Genomic DNA, 17,986 nt, shown 5'->3' with positions numbered 1-17,986 from the left:
ATGTACCCAAAACCACCGCAACAATGTTTTTGCCCCATCAGGCATTGGGAGCTTAACCCAGAATTCCAATGGGTGTCGGAGACTGCGGGAACTGTGGAATAGCTACCCACAGTGCACTGCTCCATGTGTCTATGCTAGCCACAGTAGTGAGGATGCACTCCGCCGACTTAATGCACTTAGTGTGGACATACACAATTGATTGTATAAAATCAATTTCTAAAAATCGACTTCTATAAAAAGGACCTAATTTGGTAGTGTAGACATATCCTTAGTCTTATCTCAAACATGTGACATGCCTCGTTGCATCTCTGCAATTCAAGTATTTAGCTTACATCCTTCTTCTTCTCACAACCTTTCCTAGCATTTAAGGACTGGGTAAAATAGTTGATCATGAAGAATCTCCTGGAGATGAGGAAAAGTATGACCCCTAAACACTTAGGAAAGGGGTGTAACTTTTCCAAGAAAGAATGAACAGAAGAGGGGGGCAGGCCTATAGACCTAAGAAACAAGAGATCTAGGGCTTATTGTAGAGTGGGGTGTATGTAAATGAGACGTGGGATTCACTATAAGTATGAGTGTGTAGAAGGAAGGGAAGACTAGCTGTTCATCTCTCAGCTGGTTAAGAACCTCACAGAGCTATGCAAAGAATCTCTGCCCATGTTCATGATCTCCTCTGTGCATCAACTGTGGTTTGCAAATGCACGTGACTGCCAACCTAGGCACAGTTTGAGAAGGTGGTGGAGTTTTGATCTAATTATTTTGCACAGCTCAATCATCAACAGTAGTAGAATTATCTGTTGTGTACCTCACAATATTGGTACCTTAGGGTACACACATTAAAACCCCCGTGAAAACTCCATTATATGTATTACAATTTTCAGGCAATTGAAAGCTTTGCCTGGGAGATTTATAGATGTGTTGCAGTACAAGCATTTTGTACCTAATTTTCATAGAGAAGATTATCAAACATTAACTTTTTTGAGTGGAATGTTGAAAACCTTAAGGAATTATCAGTAGTTAAAAATTTCATTTTGCCTGAGGAGTGGCTGTCAAGTGGTTTGCCATGAATGAGTGGTATCATTCCCTATTTGCTACTTTGCCATGACATCCTATTTATAGCTGAAAAGAAGGCAGGTGGCGGAATAGTTTTGGGAAAATCAAATAGTGTCTATCAGCCCAGGCAGAAATAATGCTGCCAACTTACATCATTACAATTTTAAAGCATTTGGTCTACATGTATCTGTAATTGGGTATTCCTAGGCAAGCAGTTCTATTCATTCCTGTGGCTGGAGAAACAAGGTCATATCTAGCACCACAAATATTATCAGAGACTCAAACTCATTGGTTTGTATAGAATAGATTGTCTCTATAAGGTCATTACGAGCCTGGGTAGAAAAGTGGCTCTAAGTAAGCAATTTTATATTGTCCAATCTGGATAATATTTTTATATTACTGTCTACATTTAACCACAGCAATCTATATGCAGGCCTCTTCTGCTAATAAAAATGTATAAAAGCAACTCCTGTAATCCAAGTATGTATCCCCCTATTACATTTACTAGCATTGGAATTTTGCTAGCAATTTAGCAAAGGAACAAAGAACAGTTCTATCTTGGCTCTACCATAAAACAAATCATCATCCTAGTATTTTAACTATTGAATAGGCACTTGCTAATTTTAGGGTTGCCAACCTTGCAGGACTACCCTGGAATCTCCAAGAATTAAAGATTAATCTTGAATTAAAGATTATGTCGTGATGAAATCTCCAGGAATTCATCCAACCAAAGCTGGAAACCCTACTTGCTATTTCAAATAGAGAAAAACATTGATTCAAACACCACACCTTTTCACAAAGCACTGTTAGTTTGTATGGTTTAAACTGTATTTTTAAAGGAGAAAGATCCTATAGTTTACTTTAATCCCTCCCTTTGAATAGTTATAAGGGAAAGGTCTGTTGACAAGGGGACAGTTTAGTCTAGTTAATGTATATGGTGAGGAATATTCCTGTCAAATGTAACCCTTTTGCTCCATATATTGTCATTCCTCTCCAGAGAACTGTTATAAACTCTAGAAATGGGGATCTATAATCTTAAGGTATCATCAAATAAACAATAATTGATCATATATAAATTAAAATGCCTCATGTTCTCCAACATCTGAATTGGGGGAACTCAAACCTTTTCCAGTGGTAAGTCTTGTTATCCCCATTTTAAAGATAAGGAAACTGAGGCCAAGGGAGGGTAAGTGGTTTGCCCAAGATAAAGGAAGTCAGTGACAGAAACGAGTTTGAAAACCAAGGATGAAACCCTGGCCTGGCTGAAATCAATGAGATTTTTGGCACTGACATCAACAGAGTCAGAATTTCACACCAAGGATTCTGATTCTGATTCTCATTCTCACACTTGACTCATCAGACCAAACTACATCCACTGTATACATCTCCTGTAATGAATGGACATTTTAACCAATAATCTCCATATTACCCATGAATGTCTAATTTTGTTTTATTTATCTGTTGTTGTAAGACTTAGTGATTTAAATATAATTTCAGAACTTTGACTATATGACATTTAAAGGAAATACATTCATCTCCACAATATGAGCTGTACATTGATCTGACCAACAGACAGGGGTGGGATTATCACAAAGATACAGCATCCTTGGTCTTTGCTTAGAGACAAGGCACAAGAGTTATAGCCTGGATTTCCTATAGATGCACATCTGGATAGCTAATACCAGGCTGATCAGACATGGCATAAGGGCATTGGGTGGTGGGGTGGGTTCCTGCTGTGCATGACAAAAGTGAATACACACACAGCATCATTACACTTGTATAAATACTGCTGCACATAACACAAAACCTAATCTCCCAGAATAAAGTGATTTTAAAAGCAGTGCAAATGAATTACTTGTGTTATATGAAAAGGTAGAGAGACTGCAAATATATTTAAAATATCTACAACATGGAAACATTGAACTTCACCCCCATTCAACTGATATTGTTATATGTATTCCATGTACAAAAAGAGACGTCATTAATGCAGTACTTTAAATTCTCAATTTAACACCTACTAAATTACTAGAACCACTCCATGCAGTAAGTGGCAAGTCTGACTCAGTTTAGCTTGTTAAAACCATAGCCTCGGGTAGTATAAACAATAGGAATAGATGAATATCTGACACAACAGATGTAAACTTCCTAATGCCTGTCAACATTGATGTTTTGCAAAAAAAAGTAGTTTAAGTGTATTTTATTGCAATATGTTCATTTAATTTTTAAAAAAATGTATTGCAGAAAGAAATTATACCAAGAGCATGGTGACCAACTTTTGGCTGACGCCTGACACAAACACACCCAAGAGAAAACTCTCATACAGTCACAGAACTGCAGCAAAGAAGTTAGCTGCTACGCGTATGGATCCTTTGAATCATCAAGGGCCTTTAATTCCTTCAAACCAGGAATGATGGAGGCATAAGTAGGCATGCCCAGGGAAGGGGTTGGCCTGGTCTTCATGTTAATCACGAAGCTAACTGGAGCCAGAACATGGATGTAATGTTAACTCTGATTTTGCAATCTACATGTGTGCCCTTTGAGAAGCTGCTTATAATACCGTCCCATATTTTAGCCTTAAATCTTTATTAGGGAGCCATTTTGTCAATAGAGCAGAAGCAACATCATCTTTTACAAGTTAAAGACTAAATCCAAGACTTTCTATATATTATGTAATGTTATACAAACTTTTAGGCAGATATATCTATGTAAAAAAAAAAAGCCTTAGGGAAAATGTTAAATATTTCATAAGCATTCAACTTGCAACCTCAGATGTTATATCATGAAAATCATCCATTAGGATAAACTGCCTCCAAGGAAAGAGATATTCATATTTTATGACAATATACCATTCTTATTCTAGTACAGTAACTCCTCACTTAACGTTGTAGTTATGTTCCTGAAAAATGCGACTTTCAGTGAAATGATGTTAAGCGAATCCAATTTCCCCACAAGAATTAATGTAAATGGGGGGGAGGGGTTAGGTTCCAGGGCAGCTTCCCCTACTCTGCAAGCACCAGAGGCAGGGGGTTCAAACTTCAGCCTGCCCACTCCACTCTACTCCTTCCCCCAAGCCCCCACCCTTGACCCACCTCTTCTCCCCCTCCACCTCCTCCCCCTTTACTTCGCTCGCTGCGTCCTGGCTCCTCCCCCCTCCCTCCCCTTCCTTCTAAACGCCGCAAGCCAGCTGATTGCCGAGTAGGAGAGGGAGGAGGGAGGCGTGCCGAGTCCTCGCTCCTCCCCCCTCCCTCCTGCCCGGGGCAATCAGCTGGCTTGCCTCGTTCAGGAGGAAGGGGAGGGAGAGGGAGCCTGTGCATCAAGTCCTCGCTCCTTCCCCCTCCCTCCTGCTTCCAAAATTCCGCAAAACAGCTGATTGCTGCCGTCAGGAGGGGGGAAGGAGGGGGAAGGCACTGATCCGGAGAGTCTGCCGGCGGGTGGGAGGCACTGGGAGGGAGGGGGCCGTAGGGAGGCTGCCAGCTGTGGAGAAAGCAGGCAGCCAAACAACATAAGAGTGGAGCATTGCACAACTTTAAATGAGTAAGTTCCCTAGTTGATCAGCAACATAACAATGAAACAATGTTAAGCGGGACAACCTTAAGTGAGGAGTTACTGTACTGTCCATCAGGAGGCACTGTATCCTAGTGGATAAGGCACTGGATTGGGACTCAGAAGAACAGGTTTTATTTGTGGTTCTGTTAGTGACCTTGGGCAAGACATTTAACCTCTTTGTAGGTCTCTTTCCCCATTTTTAAAATGGAGACTCTTAGCTCTTAGCTGTTTTATAAAGCACTGTATGATCTATGGATGAAAAAATGCTATGTAACAGCTAGTAAATATTGTTTATCATCGTTGTTACTATATTAGGATATTTATTTATTTAAATAAAAAACAAATAAAGTCCTTTCTGTACCAGGGATAGATGGTTAACAGTGTGGCTCTTGTTCAAATGAAACCCATAAAAATGTGTTTTGGGAGAACACTTCCTCGAGACATTGGGAGCCCTAGATATGCCAAGAAGTGCCTTCATGCACAAGAGACTTCTTCGGTACTTCTGAAATTTTTAATGACTCATGGCAGTTGATTCAAAATTGGTCCTGGTGGACATGCTATATCTCACCAGCTTGCCATTGAAGTGAGGAGAGCCAGGATGGGTATGCAGTTTGGAAAGGCCATCACACTCCGATCCCTGGGAGGTTGTTCTGGGAAAGGTTGGGAAGCTGGGGGAAGAAGAGTCAGGCACTTTTCACTAGGAAAGCATAATTTCCAAACATGAGGCTGGATTAAAAGACTATTGGCCCACACTGAGTACAAGGAAGCATGTGCTTGCATGACGTTCCAGGAAGGAATTCTGACAGGAATTCCCCCCTCCTACTGTGGGGGTGGGGAGGGAATTAAACTACTTCACTCCTTTCCGGAGTGGAGCTTGTTTCCCCCATACTTGTCCAGTTTCATCTCCGACTCAATTGCTCATATGTTGGGGGTGGGTATTGGGTGCGCAGCTCCTGTTTTCTTTCACTGCTAAGGTTGCAATGAAAAAAGCCCTGCTGCTCAGGGACTTCAAGGGGACTCATTACTTCTTAATTCCCTGAATGGCTGTGTTAGGGTTAGCCAAAATCTAATCCTCTATGAAGTGTGCAGCTATCTGGTAACTTTTAGATCTCCTCTTCTGAACAATAATATTAGGTGAACTGCCCCAGGAACAATTAGTGCTGATACACCTAAAAATGGTACAAACTGAAAAGACTTATTTCTATACCCACATCCTTTTAAAAAGCTGGGGGCACTTATGATTTTAACAGCCCTCCTGATGGCTACAATAGTAACAGAAAAGCATAATTTTGATTGTAAAAGGGCAATTGAACAAGTGGAACACAAGCTCCACTCATATTCTCATCCATTCATACAGAGGAATAGCCTGTTTAAAAAACACCACCTGGAAATAATTACACTGTCAAGAGAGAAAAGGGATCGGAACCCTTTGTCAGACATAGAAAGGACAGAGTACATAACCACTGCTAACCTATTTTCTGCAGGGCAAGTCATTGCGCTGTAGTAGGAGAGTCTCTGCAGGGATGGACTCTGCACTTTGCAGTATTGGCTACTACAAATGCTTTTTCTCTGTGTATCACAGTAGTCTAGAAATTGTTGGATTCTCTCCAGCCATGGTTCTCTTTTTGATGCACCTGGGGAGCTTTTTCACACCTCCCCCCAAAAAATTAAAGTCAAAGTAAAATAATTTTACCTTTTCCCAGTTGAATGGGCCATTTCCACCTCCTAATTTAACAGCATAAGTAACATACCATTTTTGTATTGGTGTAACTTTGGTTAGAGCTGTGAGATTTTTACCAAAATAGTTATAACTCAATTATACCAGTATAAAGCTGCATCTATTGATATAGCTTACCCCCTTTATCATCCATCAATGAACTCTACCAGTATAAGCTCATTTATACCTGTATAACTGTGTCCACACGGTCCACTAGCTACTACCCCTGAATGGTAAGGCTCACAGTTCATTTAATACTATTCCACCTTTTTCTGCCCCTGATTTATTGTGTTATGGAAACCTTATATTTCCTAGGTATGGGATATGAATAGATTAGTAATGGTGATTGTACTAGTATTGTAATACTAGTCAAATTCATGCAGTAACACGCCCCCTCCTTGGCCAAATCAACTTCCTGTTCTTTCATGCTAGATTGACAGTATTGCAGGTATGTAGTTATAAATCTACATTTTTCATGCTGTGTCCTTTAGGTCAAAGATCATGCTGCTTTGCCAAAAAGGGGCAGTAGAGCAACAACATAGTAGTCTAGAGACTCAGAAGGTGAGGTGTGGTATTCAACTAAAATGGTGATCATGATTTGAAGGTAGGATTACTCTTCAACCTGTCACGTTTCTTCTACACTTGGAAGACAATGTTCTTCTCAGGTATCTTTGAACTGCATTTTCTTTTTCTAAAGTAAAACGTTAGTCTTAAATGTCTGGGGGATGATATGCTAGTGTCCCATCAGACAGTCTTTTCTGGTTCTAATACATTTATCAAACACCAGTACTGTGCCCAATCAATACTGTGGATCACATTTGTCTCAATGTACAGACCATGAGATCAAGCTGTTCGTTGTATGAAACAGTAAAGAACTAATTTTAAAACTAGTGTAATAACATTCAAAAAAGGTACAAATAAGTATGCAAATAAAAAGAAAAACCTATCAGTAATATATATAAAATCAGATGTATTCTCCTAATCTGCACTAGAATACCTGCTCAGTTTTTTTCCATGAGCACTACAGTGTGACCAGCTGGTCAACATAGAAATCTCTCACTATAAAGGTGAGATCATAATCAAATATGTACACATGTACATCTCTCAGAAGAGGAAATATTCTGTCTGAAGTGCTATACAGAGCTTGTGAGGAAAGAGTCATAATGTGTTACATTCCACACCCCAGAACTCCATAAGATTTTACAAAGGAGGGTCCTATTGAGGATTATGCTGAATACAATTTTATTGCATCTGTTAGACTTTTCAAGCCATTGGAGTTATTGTTATTTCAGAGAGGGACATTTTCTTCCCTATGTAATTTTATGTAGATATTTGTGATGGTCCTTAGTTTCTTTACATTTAAATTATTAACATACAGTTTCAGAATATAGTCCTATTAGCATTTTTATGTATAAGATGAATTGATATAATTAACTGGGCCACTGAATGGGGACTATACGATTACAGTTACAATAAATAGGATCTTGCTCTTAACATAAGCCTTCATTTAAGCAACCCAATAACATTTTAAGCATACTTACTTGGAACCGGTAAAAGGTGCCATCATCCTTTAGTGTTAGAACATGGTCTGAGATTGGAAAGAAATAGCCATGGGCTGCCATTAACGTCCCCAAATGTAGAGCTTCCACTGTTGGGATGGGGGGAAAGAAAAGAACATTAATGCCTTTATGTGACATTTCTTCCCGTCTCTGTGAGTAAACACCCAGATCTTTTACTATTTAATATAGAGATGGCACCAAAATGATTCCTCTTCCTAAGCAGTTGAGTTGTATCTCTCCCATTCAACAGCTCTTCCTCTGCATTACCACTACCTTCATTACTAACTCACTCCATCCATTTCTCACTGAGAATTACTGCCACTGTGTTGTCTAACCCTTCCCTTCAGAACAGGTCTAGAAGATGACATGGTGTTAAAACAGCCTGTGCTCGTATACATTGGCTCACCTACCAGTTGCACCAGTGTGATAAGAGATTTCCCTAAAAACCCCAGTATAGACAATGTATTGAAGAATGGCTTTAATTTATCTTAGCATACAAAGCCACAGCCAATAAATATATATGTTAAGTATTACACATGTTCTTATATTTACACTGTACCATTGTTCAATATCAGAGATTGAGGTCCCAGGATATTGACTACACACTTTGTAATTATTACAATTCTCCTGTCAGAAGAGCAGAGCCATACTCTAACAAGAGTGGGATTGTATTAGTTACACCATGTTCTTCCTATGGTAGTTGAGTTCCTTGGCCCACAAGGCTAAGTTATTTCTCCATTAGTCCCTCCAAATAACTTTACAAGCCAAACCAAGCTCTGAAATATTTATATACCCATAAAATAGACACACAATTTCTGCCATTGGAAATTCTGATAATAGTCTATCAAAGATGGACAAATGGCATGGATAATTTCACTTTGAAAAATCTGTTACAGATTTATGTGCAACACAATGTTCAAATTGGTAAATGCCTATAGTTTTGCTTTCTTTATGTTCATATCATACTTCAAAAAGAGGTGACTTTTCCTAATACTTAATTACTAGGTTGAAATCCCATTCCTCAGTTTTTCAGCATGGATCTATATTGTATATCCTCTCTAAACCCTGGAAGTATAAGTTTAGCACAAAAACACCAGCAAGTCTTTCTGGCACCTTAGAGACTAACAAATTTATTTGAGCATAAGCTTTTGTGGGCTAAAACCCACTTCATTAGGTGCATGCAGTGGAAAATACAGTGGCAAGATATATATATATAATATAATATAATTAATATAATATAATATAATATAATATAATATATATGTATATGTGGAAAATACAGAAGGATTCTTACTGTATTTACCACACACACATACACACACACAGAACATGAAAAAATGAGTGTTGCCATACCAACTCTAATTAAACTAATTGAATATGGTGGGCTATTAGCAGGAGACAAAAAACTTTTGTTGTGATAATCAGGATAATCCATTTCAAACAATTGACAAGAAGGTGTGAGTAACAGTGGGGGGGAATTAACATGGGAAAATAGTTTAGTTTGTGTAATGACTCATTCACTCCCAGTCTTTATTCAAGCCTAATTTAATGGTGTCCATTTTGGAAATTAATTCCAGTTCTGCAGTTTCTCACTGGAGTCTGTTTTTGAATTTTTTTGTTGAATAATTGTGGTTTTTAAGTCTGTAATTGAGTGATCAGGGAGGCTGAAGTGTTCTCTGACTGGTTTTTGAATGTTATAATTCTTGACACCTGATTTGCGTCCATTTATTCTTTTGCATAGAGACTGTCCGGTTTGGCCAGTGTACATGGCAGAAGGGCATTGCTGGCACATGATGGCATATATCACATTGGTAGATGTGCAGGTGAACAAGCCTCTGATAGTGTGGCCAAGTACTCCTTGTTCTTTTTGCTGATATAGACTAACACGGCTACCACTCTGAAACCAGCAAGTCTTTGTGGCACTGGAGGAAATTCCAGTCACTACATCAACATAGGAAAAATACCTATTCAGTCTGTTGTTTCCTGTCTTTGCTACAAAAGTCATTGTGACAAGGATGGATTAATATTGTGCTTTTTTTTACATTTTCTTATGTTAGTCTTGGCTATAAAAATGAAACATAGTTCATGAGCAATATGTGTAAACTCTCTCTTTCACCTGTCAACTCAGCTGAACACTTTAATCATGAGTATTTTACATTTTTCAAGAGGATCAGTGGGAATTTTTAGCTGCCCTGAATTCATCCACCCTCAGAACCCCCCTCTTGGGTTCAGGGAGAGGCAACTTCCCCACTTAGCCCAGCTAACCACAACCCCAATTCTATCTCTGCTCCATGACAAACATCTCTTGTCCCAGCAGTCGTCTTAAACTAGTCCCAGTCCTGCTGGCATAGCAGTTGCCATCCTGGAACAGACAAATAATTTATGTAACCCAGCATGATGTCTCTGACAGTCCATAGTCCCAGATGCTTCAGAGAAAAGAACCAAACCCTTGTAACAGACATTCTTGGACCAACATGCCCCAAAAGAAAGTTTCTTGACCCCAGACTGTTAGTAGTTCTGCCCTGAAACATGACAGTTTGTATCCATATGAAGTTTATCCTATTTAATGTAACTGCAGATATTCTTGTTATTCAGATGTATTTATAAGCCATTAAATTCCACATCTTGTGCCAATGAAATCCAGAGGTTATTTAATAAATAAATAACACCGCACCCCCTGTAATTATTTTAAAATCAAATGCCTTTTATTTTTAATATCCTCCTTCTTTCACTGGGTAAGTGAGTAAATATCAGAAGACCCTCTTATCTAGCAGCTATCTAAATTATATCTATCTTTGTGTGGGCAAAAGGGGAAAAGAGACAGTGACAGATACAAACTGGACGAAAGAAGAAATCCACCAGTCTCTTTTTTAAAGTAAGATGGATTATGGATGGCTGGGTTTGCAAGGAGAAGGACAGAAAGGGTGGCACAAAAAGAAATAAATATTTTTAAAAACTTGTAATAGTTTTATTTGCAGTGATACAGTACAATGAAACAACCCAATGCCTTTTCTCACATCCATGTCTCCTCAGTTTCCCTCCTCAGAGAGAGAGAAGGATCTGACTGGTCTCCAAAGGTATGATCCTGCTCTCATTGAAGTCCAAAGCAGAATTCCCATTGACTTCAGTGGTGCAGGGTCAAGCCTCTGGAGGGAAAGGAGAGCAGTGAATGATGACATTATCATGTTGATGCATGTCAATAAGAAGCACCTGAATGTCTTAAACCTTCTAAGTCTGAACATAAATTTACTCTTCTGTACAAGATGGATGACTGTAAGGATTGCACATTTACATGGATGGCAACAGTATACAGAGTTACAATAGCAAGGATGAAAAAAGAAAATATGAGGTTTGGAATAGATATAAACCCTCAGGGCATTAACTAAACTAATGGAGGTTAGAAAGAAACAACCTGTAGAGAGCGGTTATCTGATAACAGCCTACTGCAGGGTTCTTGTACCTTTTTCTACAGTACCTTGTGCTGGCCACTTTTGGAGACAAGATACTTAATGAACTACATGGTTTGATCCAGTAGACCAATTCCTATGTAACTGAAGAAATGTAAATCCCATAGGAAAGCAAATTTCTCTTTGAGATTTCTAAAGTGTTATTAGCAACATAACCAAGGAAAATTATTTTCAAATTTAAGTTTAACTTGGCAGTGTCCTTTTAAATATTTCTAGTAATGCATACAATTGTTAATACAAAGTAACTTCATAAAAATGTAAGTAGCTTAGGATCCTAGTCTCATTGACTTTCAAAGTCACTTAGGCACTTTTGAAAATTTTACACACTCTCAAACACACCTTAGCTATGTCTTCAAAACAATTCAAAAAGTCATTGCTCTCCTTGTGTGCTATGATATTTGAATACACCAGTTAGCTCTTGAAGTCAAAGGCATATCTGAGATTCCTGCAGTGACTTTAATGAGGTTCTGCATGCAAAAAGTATACAGGATAGGATTTGAAATGTGCTTTTATGGTTTGTGAATGAGAGAGATATGGGAATAAGAACTCTAAACAAGACTATTAAATCATCAAGTCTACTGATTTAATATTGGTCATAAGGGACCTTCTAATCTTACAGAATAGCAAGGTGACACCAAAGTAATATGCTTTTTCCTTTCCCCCTTATCTTTCTTTCCGGGACTGCAGTAAGAAAACCCATAACCCATAAAATATTAATGGGTCTGACAGAGATTAGGCTGAAAATGTCTTTACCACACGGTTCGCTTAACTATTGCTTAGGTCTCTCAATGCTGGCAGATTATATGCTGCATTGCCATCCATAAACATAAGAGAGTCGGCTAGAAGCAGAGTTTCAGCCTCCTACACTGAGTTCTACTACTATAATAGTTTGTTGTGAGAGTTGTCAGGTCATTTGTTTGGACACACTGTAAATTTTCAGTTTTGAAAAAGTTATTTGGGATAGGCTGGAATTAGCTATCGGTATGTGTGACATTCTAGTGTCAACTATAATATGGATGTAGCCCCACATTATAAGAACTGCTGTGCTTGTGTGCTATGATTTTTGAATGTATCGGTTAGCTCCAGAAATCAGAGGTACTGAGATGGCATATCTGAGATTCCATGTGGGTGCTGGAAAAAAGGAGATTGTGACTGTAAGGAGTTTGTGTATGGATAGAGCAGGGGGTGGGGGAACAGCATAGCCAGGAAATGAAACAGCTGAAGGAGGAGGCAGTTAGTGGGGCCTGCCAGGTCACTCTAGATGTAGAGGAAGGTTGAGTATAGTGGGGGCAGGAGGCAGGGGCGGCTCTACATATTCCGCCGCCCCAAGCAGTCATGCGCGGGAGGCGCCCCGGAGCCCCGGGAGCAGCGGACCTCCCGTGGGCTTGACTGGTGAGGGTCCGCTAGTCGCGCGGCTTGGCTGGACCTCCCGCAGCTGCGGGCGGTTCGCTGGTCCGGCGGCTGCGGATAAAGCCGACCCGCGCGACCAGCGAACCGTCCGCAGTCACGCCTGAGGGAGGTCCACTAGAGGCGCGGGAGGAGCGCCCCCTCCGCAGTCATGCCTGCGGCAGGTCCCGTCGTCCCGGGGCTTCGGTGGACCTCCCGCAGGCGTGACTGCGGCCCAATCTGCCGCCCCTGCCGGCAAGTGCCGCCCCACGCGCGTGCTTATCGCGCTGGGGTCTGGAGCCGGCCCTGGCAGGAGGAAAGAACTTTAAGGCAGCAATCAAGAGTATCAGATCCTTTCATCCTTAAACACAGTCCTTTCAAGTGAGCTTTGGGGCGCTTTGTCAGGACTCTGATCCCACTTATTCTTCAGCTAGAGAGAGGACTTCCAATCCTAGAGCTGTCAATCCAACATCTTTTCAAAGAGCTGCTGCAGTGCCACAAAAATATATTGAAACACAAAGAATCTTAGCTACATAGCAGATCAGAACTTTTCTAACCTGGGGAATCTGATGAAGACATGTTACCAACTTTATAAAAAGGATGTTTTGGTCTACAAATACCGATGCTAATAGAGCCATTTCACTTTGCAAGAATGCCTTAACCCACTTCCCACCAATGGAAGGCTAATGCATGGGGCAATTATGTAACCTAGGCTTCTTCACTACACTTATTATTTCAGGAAGAGAAGGCAAATAAACTATCAATCAAATTCTTTTCAAGCAGGTGAACAACTGCCCCAAAGTTCTCTTACTGTCTAATATCAAATTAAGAAAAGATGAATGCTATTAAGCTTGGCAAATGAACAGTAGACCTTCTGCACAGAAAGAAATCCTAGCTCCCAAAAAGTTTTTGATCTCCAAACAAAAAGTACTCAAGTGAACTGATGCCTTTTTGGTGTTTTGTAATGTAATTCTTCAATATGCAGCTTAGTTTCCCAACATCAGATTAAAAATGAAATATAGCAAGAAGGCCAAATGAAAAAGTATGGTAGGACTTAAAAAGCAAAATCATGAGCTTGAAAAGGAAAATTGAGCCAGCAACAGAATCACCCTATGTGCTTAAATAAAGAAATTCAATCCAGCTAGATTCTGCATTTTCTAGACATCACTGCAGGGGGAATCAGGATTTGAAAAAGCTCCTTTCATGTCAAAGTATGACAGAGGAAGATTGGGATCACCAAAGACTGCTGTGAAGTACATGAGAAAAGATAGTTCAGTTGAAGAACTCCTCTCAGAAAGTAGAGCCGGCTCCAGCTTTTTTGCTGCCCCAAGTGGCAAAGAAAAAAAGAAAAAAAAAAACCTGATTGAGCTGCCGTCGAAGTGCCACTGAAGAGGACAAGAGAGAGTGAAGGACCCGCCGCCGAATTGCCGAAGACCCGGACATGCCGCCCTAACAATGGACGGACTGCCGTCCCTTTCTATTGGCCGCCCCAGGCACCTGCTTCCTTCACTGGTGCCTGGAGCCGGCAGAAAGAGACCTTGACAAATACATTAAAATATACTTCCTTGCAAATTCTTCCTGGGTAAGAAGAAAAAAGTTTGTATCAGACACTGAATATATATTCCAAAATCCTGGAGCATACAGCTAACAAAGAGAAGATTCGGCACTACCTTACTGAATAAGTGTATACAGATATATACACGAATTTCAAGTGTGATGTGCACACAGTTGCATGACTTCCAGTTCATCAGCCACTTCATCTAAGAATATCTGAACCAAATGATGCTCTCAGTTACACTCGACTAAGTTCACTGACGAGTTGCCATTTAGGATATTGTCACGAATCTGTCCATGGTAGACTGCCACCTTTAGGAGCTATGTGGGGAGCACATGTGTCAGAGTCCATTTACCCCTGCACCCCAGCAGGTGCTGCAGGGTGTGTCTTTCTAGCAGGTTGGCACTCAACCCTCTGGTCAAACCTCTTGGCTGTTTTGTTCCCTCCTGGTGTCCCCGGTGAAACAACAAAACAGCCCACAGACAGCAAACAAGGTTAAACAAAAGAAAGGAAAAGAAAAATCTGTAGGCCGCTCCATCCAGGATACGGGCCTTTCTTACCTCAGAGGGGCCTGGGAGTATCACTGTGCACTTCAGAATTCACAGGGCTTCAGTGAAAGTGTCAGGAACTGGTTTAAAATCTATTTAACACTCTAAGGAGCACCATATAGGATTGCCTATTCTTTTAATGGCGGAGGGCTCACTTAATTATTTTATTAGGCTTTTAAACCGTTTAAAACGGTTTTAATTTTAGAGAGTGATCGGAGTATGATCGGCATTTATTATGATATTTAGGGTTATTGAGTACACCTATCCCAACTCGCAGCCTCCACCAGTAGCCCGACAGGACACCACTGCGCTCTGACAGGGCGAGATCTGAGCTCCGGATGCGGGCCATTTTTGAAGGAGCCCCCGCTCCGAGATGAATATTTTTGGTGCAGTTAAAAATAAAAATCAAAATAAAGAGCAAAAAGTTAAAAAAAAAAAATAAGAGCTCCGATCGCATGGATGGCAGGGATGTGATCGCTATCAGGCAGAATCAGCAAATCTCTATCAATCATTAAAAAAAAACAAAAAAAAAAAAAAAAATTAAAAATCTCCGCGCACTGGCGCTCAAAAGGGGGCTCAAAGCGAATCAAACGTGAAAAAATAAAATGAACTGAAAATCAAATGGGGACTCAACTCCTGGCTATCAGCAGCTCCAGCAGTCTGCAGTTCAAAAAGCTATTGCATGCTTTTTCAAGCTCAAGGTCAAGTTTCTGTGTCCACGGTCAGGTCAGGCGGTGGAGGGCCACCCCCCACACCCCACCCAACCCACCCCCCAAAAGAAAACAATCTCCTCTCTTCTCTTCTCCACTCCACAACATGTCACTGCTGCAGATAGAGAACCCTGTGCTGCACTCCAATGCTGCAATCCTTCTGCACTTGTACCATGCGCACTGGTGGTACCCATCCATGGCTGGCCTATTGGCCTCATCATCAGCCTAAAAGCCTAATGGCAAGTGGTAAAAGTGATGACCAGCATCTGATGATGACCGTGCCGGGTCCTGGTGGGGTGTTGGGTCATGGTTTTTGGTTAGCATGGTAGATGGTGCCATAATAATCGGCTCATCATCATGAAACAGGGCTTCAGCTCCCAGTCCCCACCCCCCCATGAAAAATGAAAGTGGAAAGATTCCCTAGCCTAGAGAGGGACTCTGGGCTCCTCTCTCTCTCCTACCTCCACTCTGGCTCCTGTCCACACTATCTCCTCACACCTGCATTCTCACTATCTCTCTCCTGTCTCTTATTCTGTATTCTATTATTCTCATCTGCTACATCACAACAAGTGGTGGACAGGGAGGAGCCCAGGAAGGCTGAGGAAGAACAGGTGGGGAACAAGGAAGGGTTGAGGGGACACCCCCATGTGATATAACAATCTGATACAGGGCAGCAGATCTCTCTGGCTCTCTGGCTGCTCTTCTCTTCTTCTCCTCTCTCTAGTACTCTCTACATACTTCTAGCTTATACTGGGGACTTTGGACTTGATATTATTCCATAGCCCATATTCTATTCTAGCAGGACTTGATTTATTTTTAGATACCAAGGAGAGGATTGAGGAGTCATTTTCATTTTGCTTTTGACTTTTGAGCCCTAGCAAGCAGGCACAGGGCACAAACAAGCAAATGCAACAGTGCAAAGTGCAAAGGAGCAACAATCATCTTATTACCAATTTATGGTATGGTAGATGGTGCAATATGGCTGATAACCATCCATGCAATCATGCATGCAAAAGCAAAGCTGTGTGCTGTGCTGCGCTGCTGAATCGCATCTGTCTGGTCCACCACACATGACAGGACACAACAACAACAAACAGGCTACTCATGCTATGCACATGCTGCATCTGCCAATCCAGCAAAAAAGAAAAAAAAAAAAAATGCTTTGTTGCTTGTCTGTTGAGGAGTGACTGAAGAGTGACTGGACCCACCACCCCCCACGATGAACGACAATGAAAATCTCAATCCCCGAAAAGGGGAGAGGGGGAGGGAGGAGCGGGGGGGGGCTATGGGGATAGGGGGATAGCCTAGGTACCCACCACAGTGCAAAAAGCGCTAGCCTCGAGGCGTGGACGACACCACACATTTTAATGTGTTTAGTGTGTGTGGCACGCCTCGATTTTATAAAATCTGTTTTACAAAACCGGTTTATGCAAATTCGGAATAGTCCCGTAGTGTAGACGTACCCTCAGTCTTTCCCCTCCTTTAGCTCAGGTGATTCACATTCTCCTTTCTACAACAGTAGGGGCTCTGCACACTGTCAGTTCTCTCTACAGGGCTGGAGTAGCTCAGTTTTTTCTCCTTCCCAGGGTTGCCCCAATCTTTTCCTTTCCTCCCTGCCTCTCCCCCACCCCCACTTTTTTTTTTTTAAATGGTGAAGCAGTTTTGACTGGATAGTCTATAGCAACCACCAACTATCACTCCTAAATACCTAGCAGGTTATATTCTCTCACTATGCCCTGTGTCTTTTAGATAATGTAAGAACGCCCTTCTAAAATTACCTCATTCCCCTGATACTTTGCTAAAGTAACTTTTGTTACCTTAAGTCATTTAAATTTCTCAAAGAGCTTTTCGCCTTTCATTATAAAGATCTTACATACGCCAAGAAGGTGATCAATTGTTTCTTCTACCTTACAGCCCACACACACCCTATCTTTGTGTTTGTTTATTTAAAAAAAATTTGTTTAAACCACAATGGCCAGTTAGTGATCTAAACTAAATCACTTCAATTTTCCTATCCAGCTCTGAAGTACTTCATTATCCTCAACTCTGAGGTATAATTAAAAAAATCTTCTTCCCTTTTTTTCATTGATCAAAATTTGTTGCCATTCCTCTCTTAGAATTTTCTGTAGTAGGCTTCTGAGTTCTTGTTTACCCAAGGCTTTTCTATGTGAATCCTTCCATTTCTTACAGCCCTTTTAGCTGCTTTGTCCACCATTTCTTTTCCTGTTATCCCAAGATATGCTGGGATCCAAGCAAATGTTACATGTATGGCCATCTGTTATTAGAAATATAATTTCACTGATTAAATCACTTGCACATATGGAGACACCCTTTGTTTCTTGCCATAAAGTCTGATATCGAGTTGGAAAAAGTGACCGCCACTGCTGGGCATACATCCCAGATCTAGTTTAATGCTAGCATTATTGCTACTAGTTTGGCAATATC

General features: G+C 40.8%; 1 protein-coding gene across 7 annotated transcripts in view; it reads right to left on the bottom strand.

Annotated features, from left to right (window-relative positions):
* The window catches only part of RGS7 (regulator of G protein signaling 7), a 478,754-nt gene that overhangs the window by 107,997 nt on the left and 352,771 nt on the right, over positions 1-17,986 (bottom strand). For all 7 annotated transcript variants that reach the window (XM_039529565.1, XM_039529559.1, XM_039529560.1 and 4 more), the window contains one exon: positions 7,858-7,964. In XM_039529565.1, the coding sequence (XP_039385499.1) occupies positions 7,858-7,964 (107 nt within the window). The remainder of the gene's footprint in view (positions 1-7,857; positions 7,965-17,986) is intronic.

Source organism: Mauremys reevesii, linkage group 3 (genome assembly GCF_016161935.1).
Source record: "Mauremys reevesii isolate NIE-2019 linkage group 3, ASM1616193v1, whole genome shotgun sequence".
Lineage (NCBI taxonomy): Eukaryota > Metazoa > Chordata > Testudines > Geoemydidae > Mauremys > Mauremys reevesii.
This window is presented reverse-complemented; position numbering and strand designations above follow the sequence as displayed.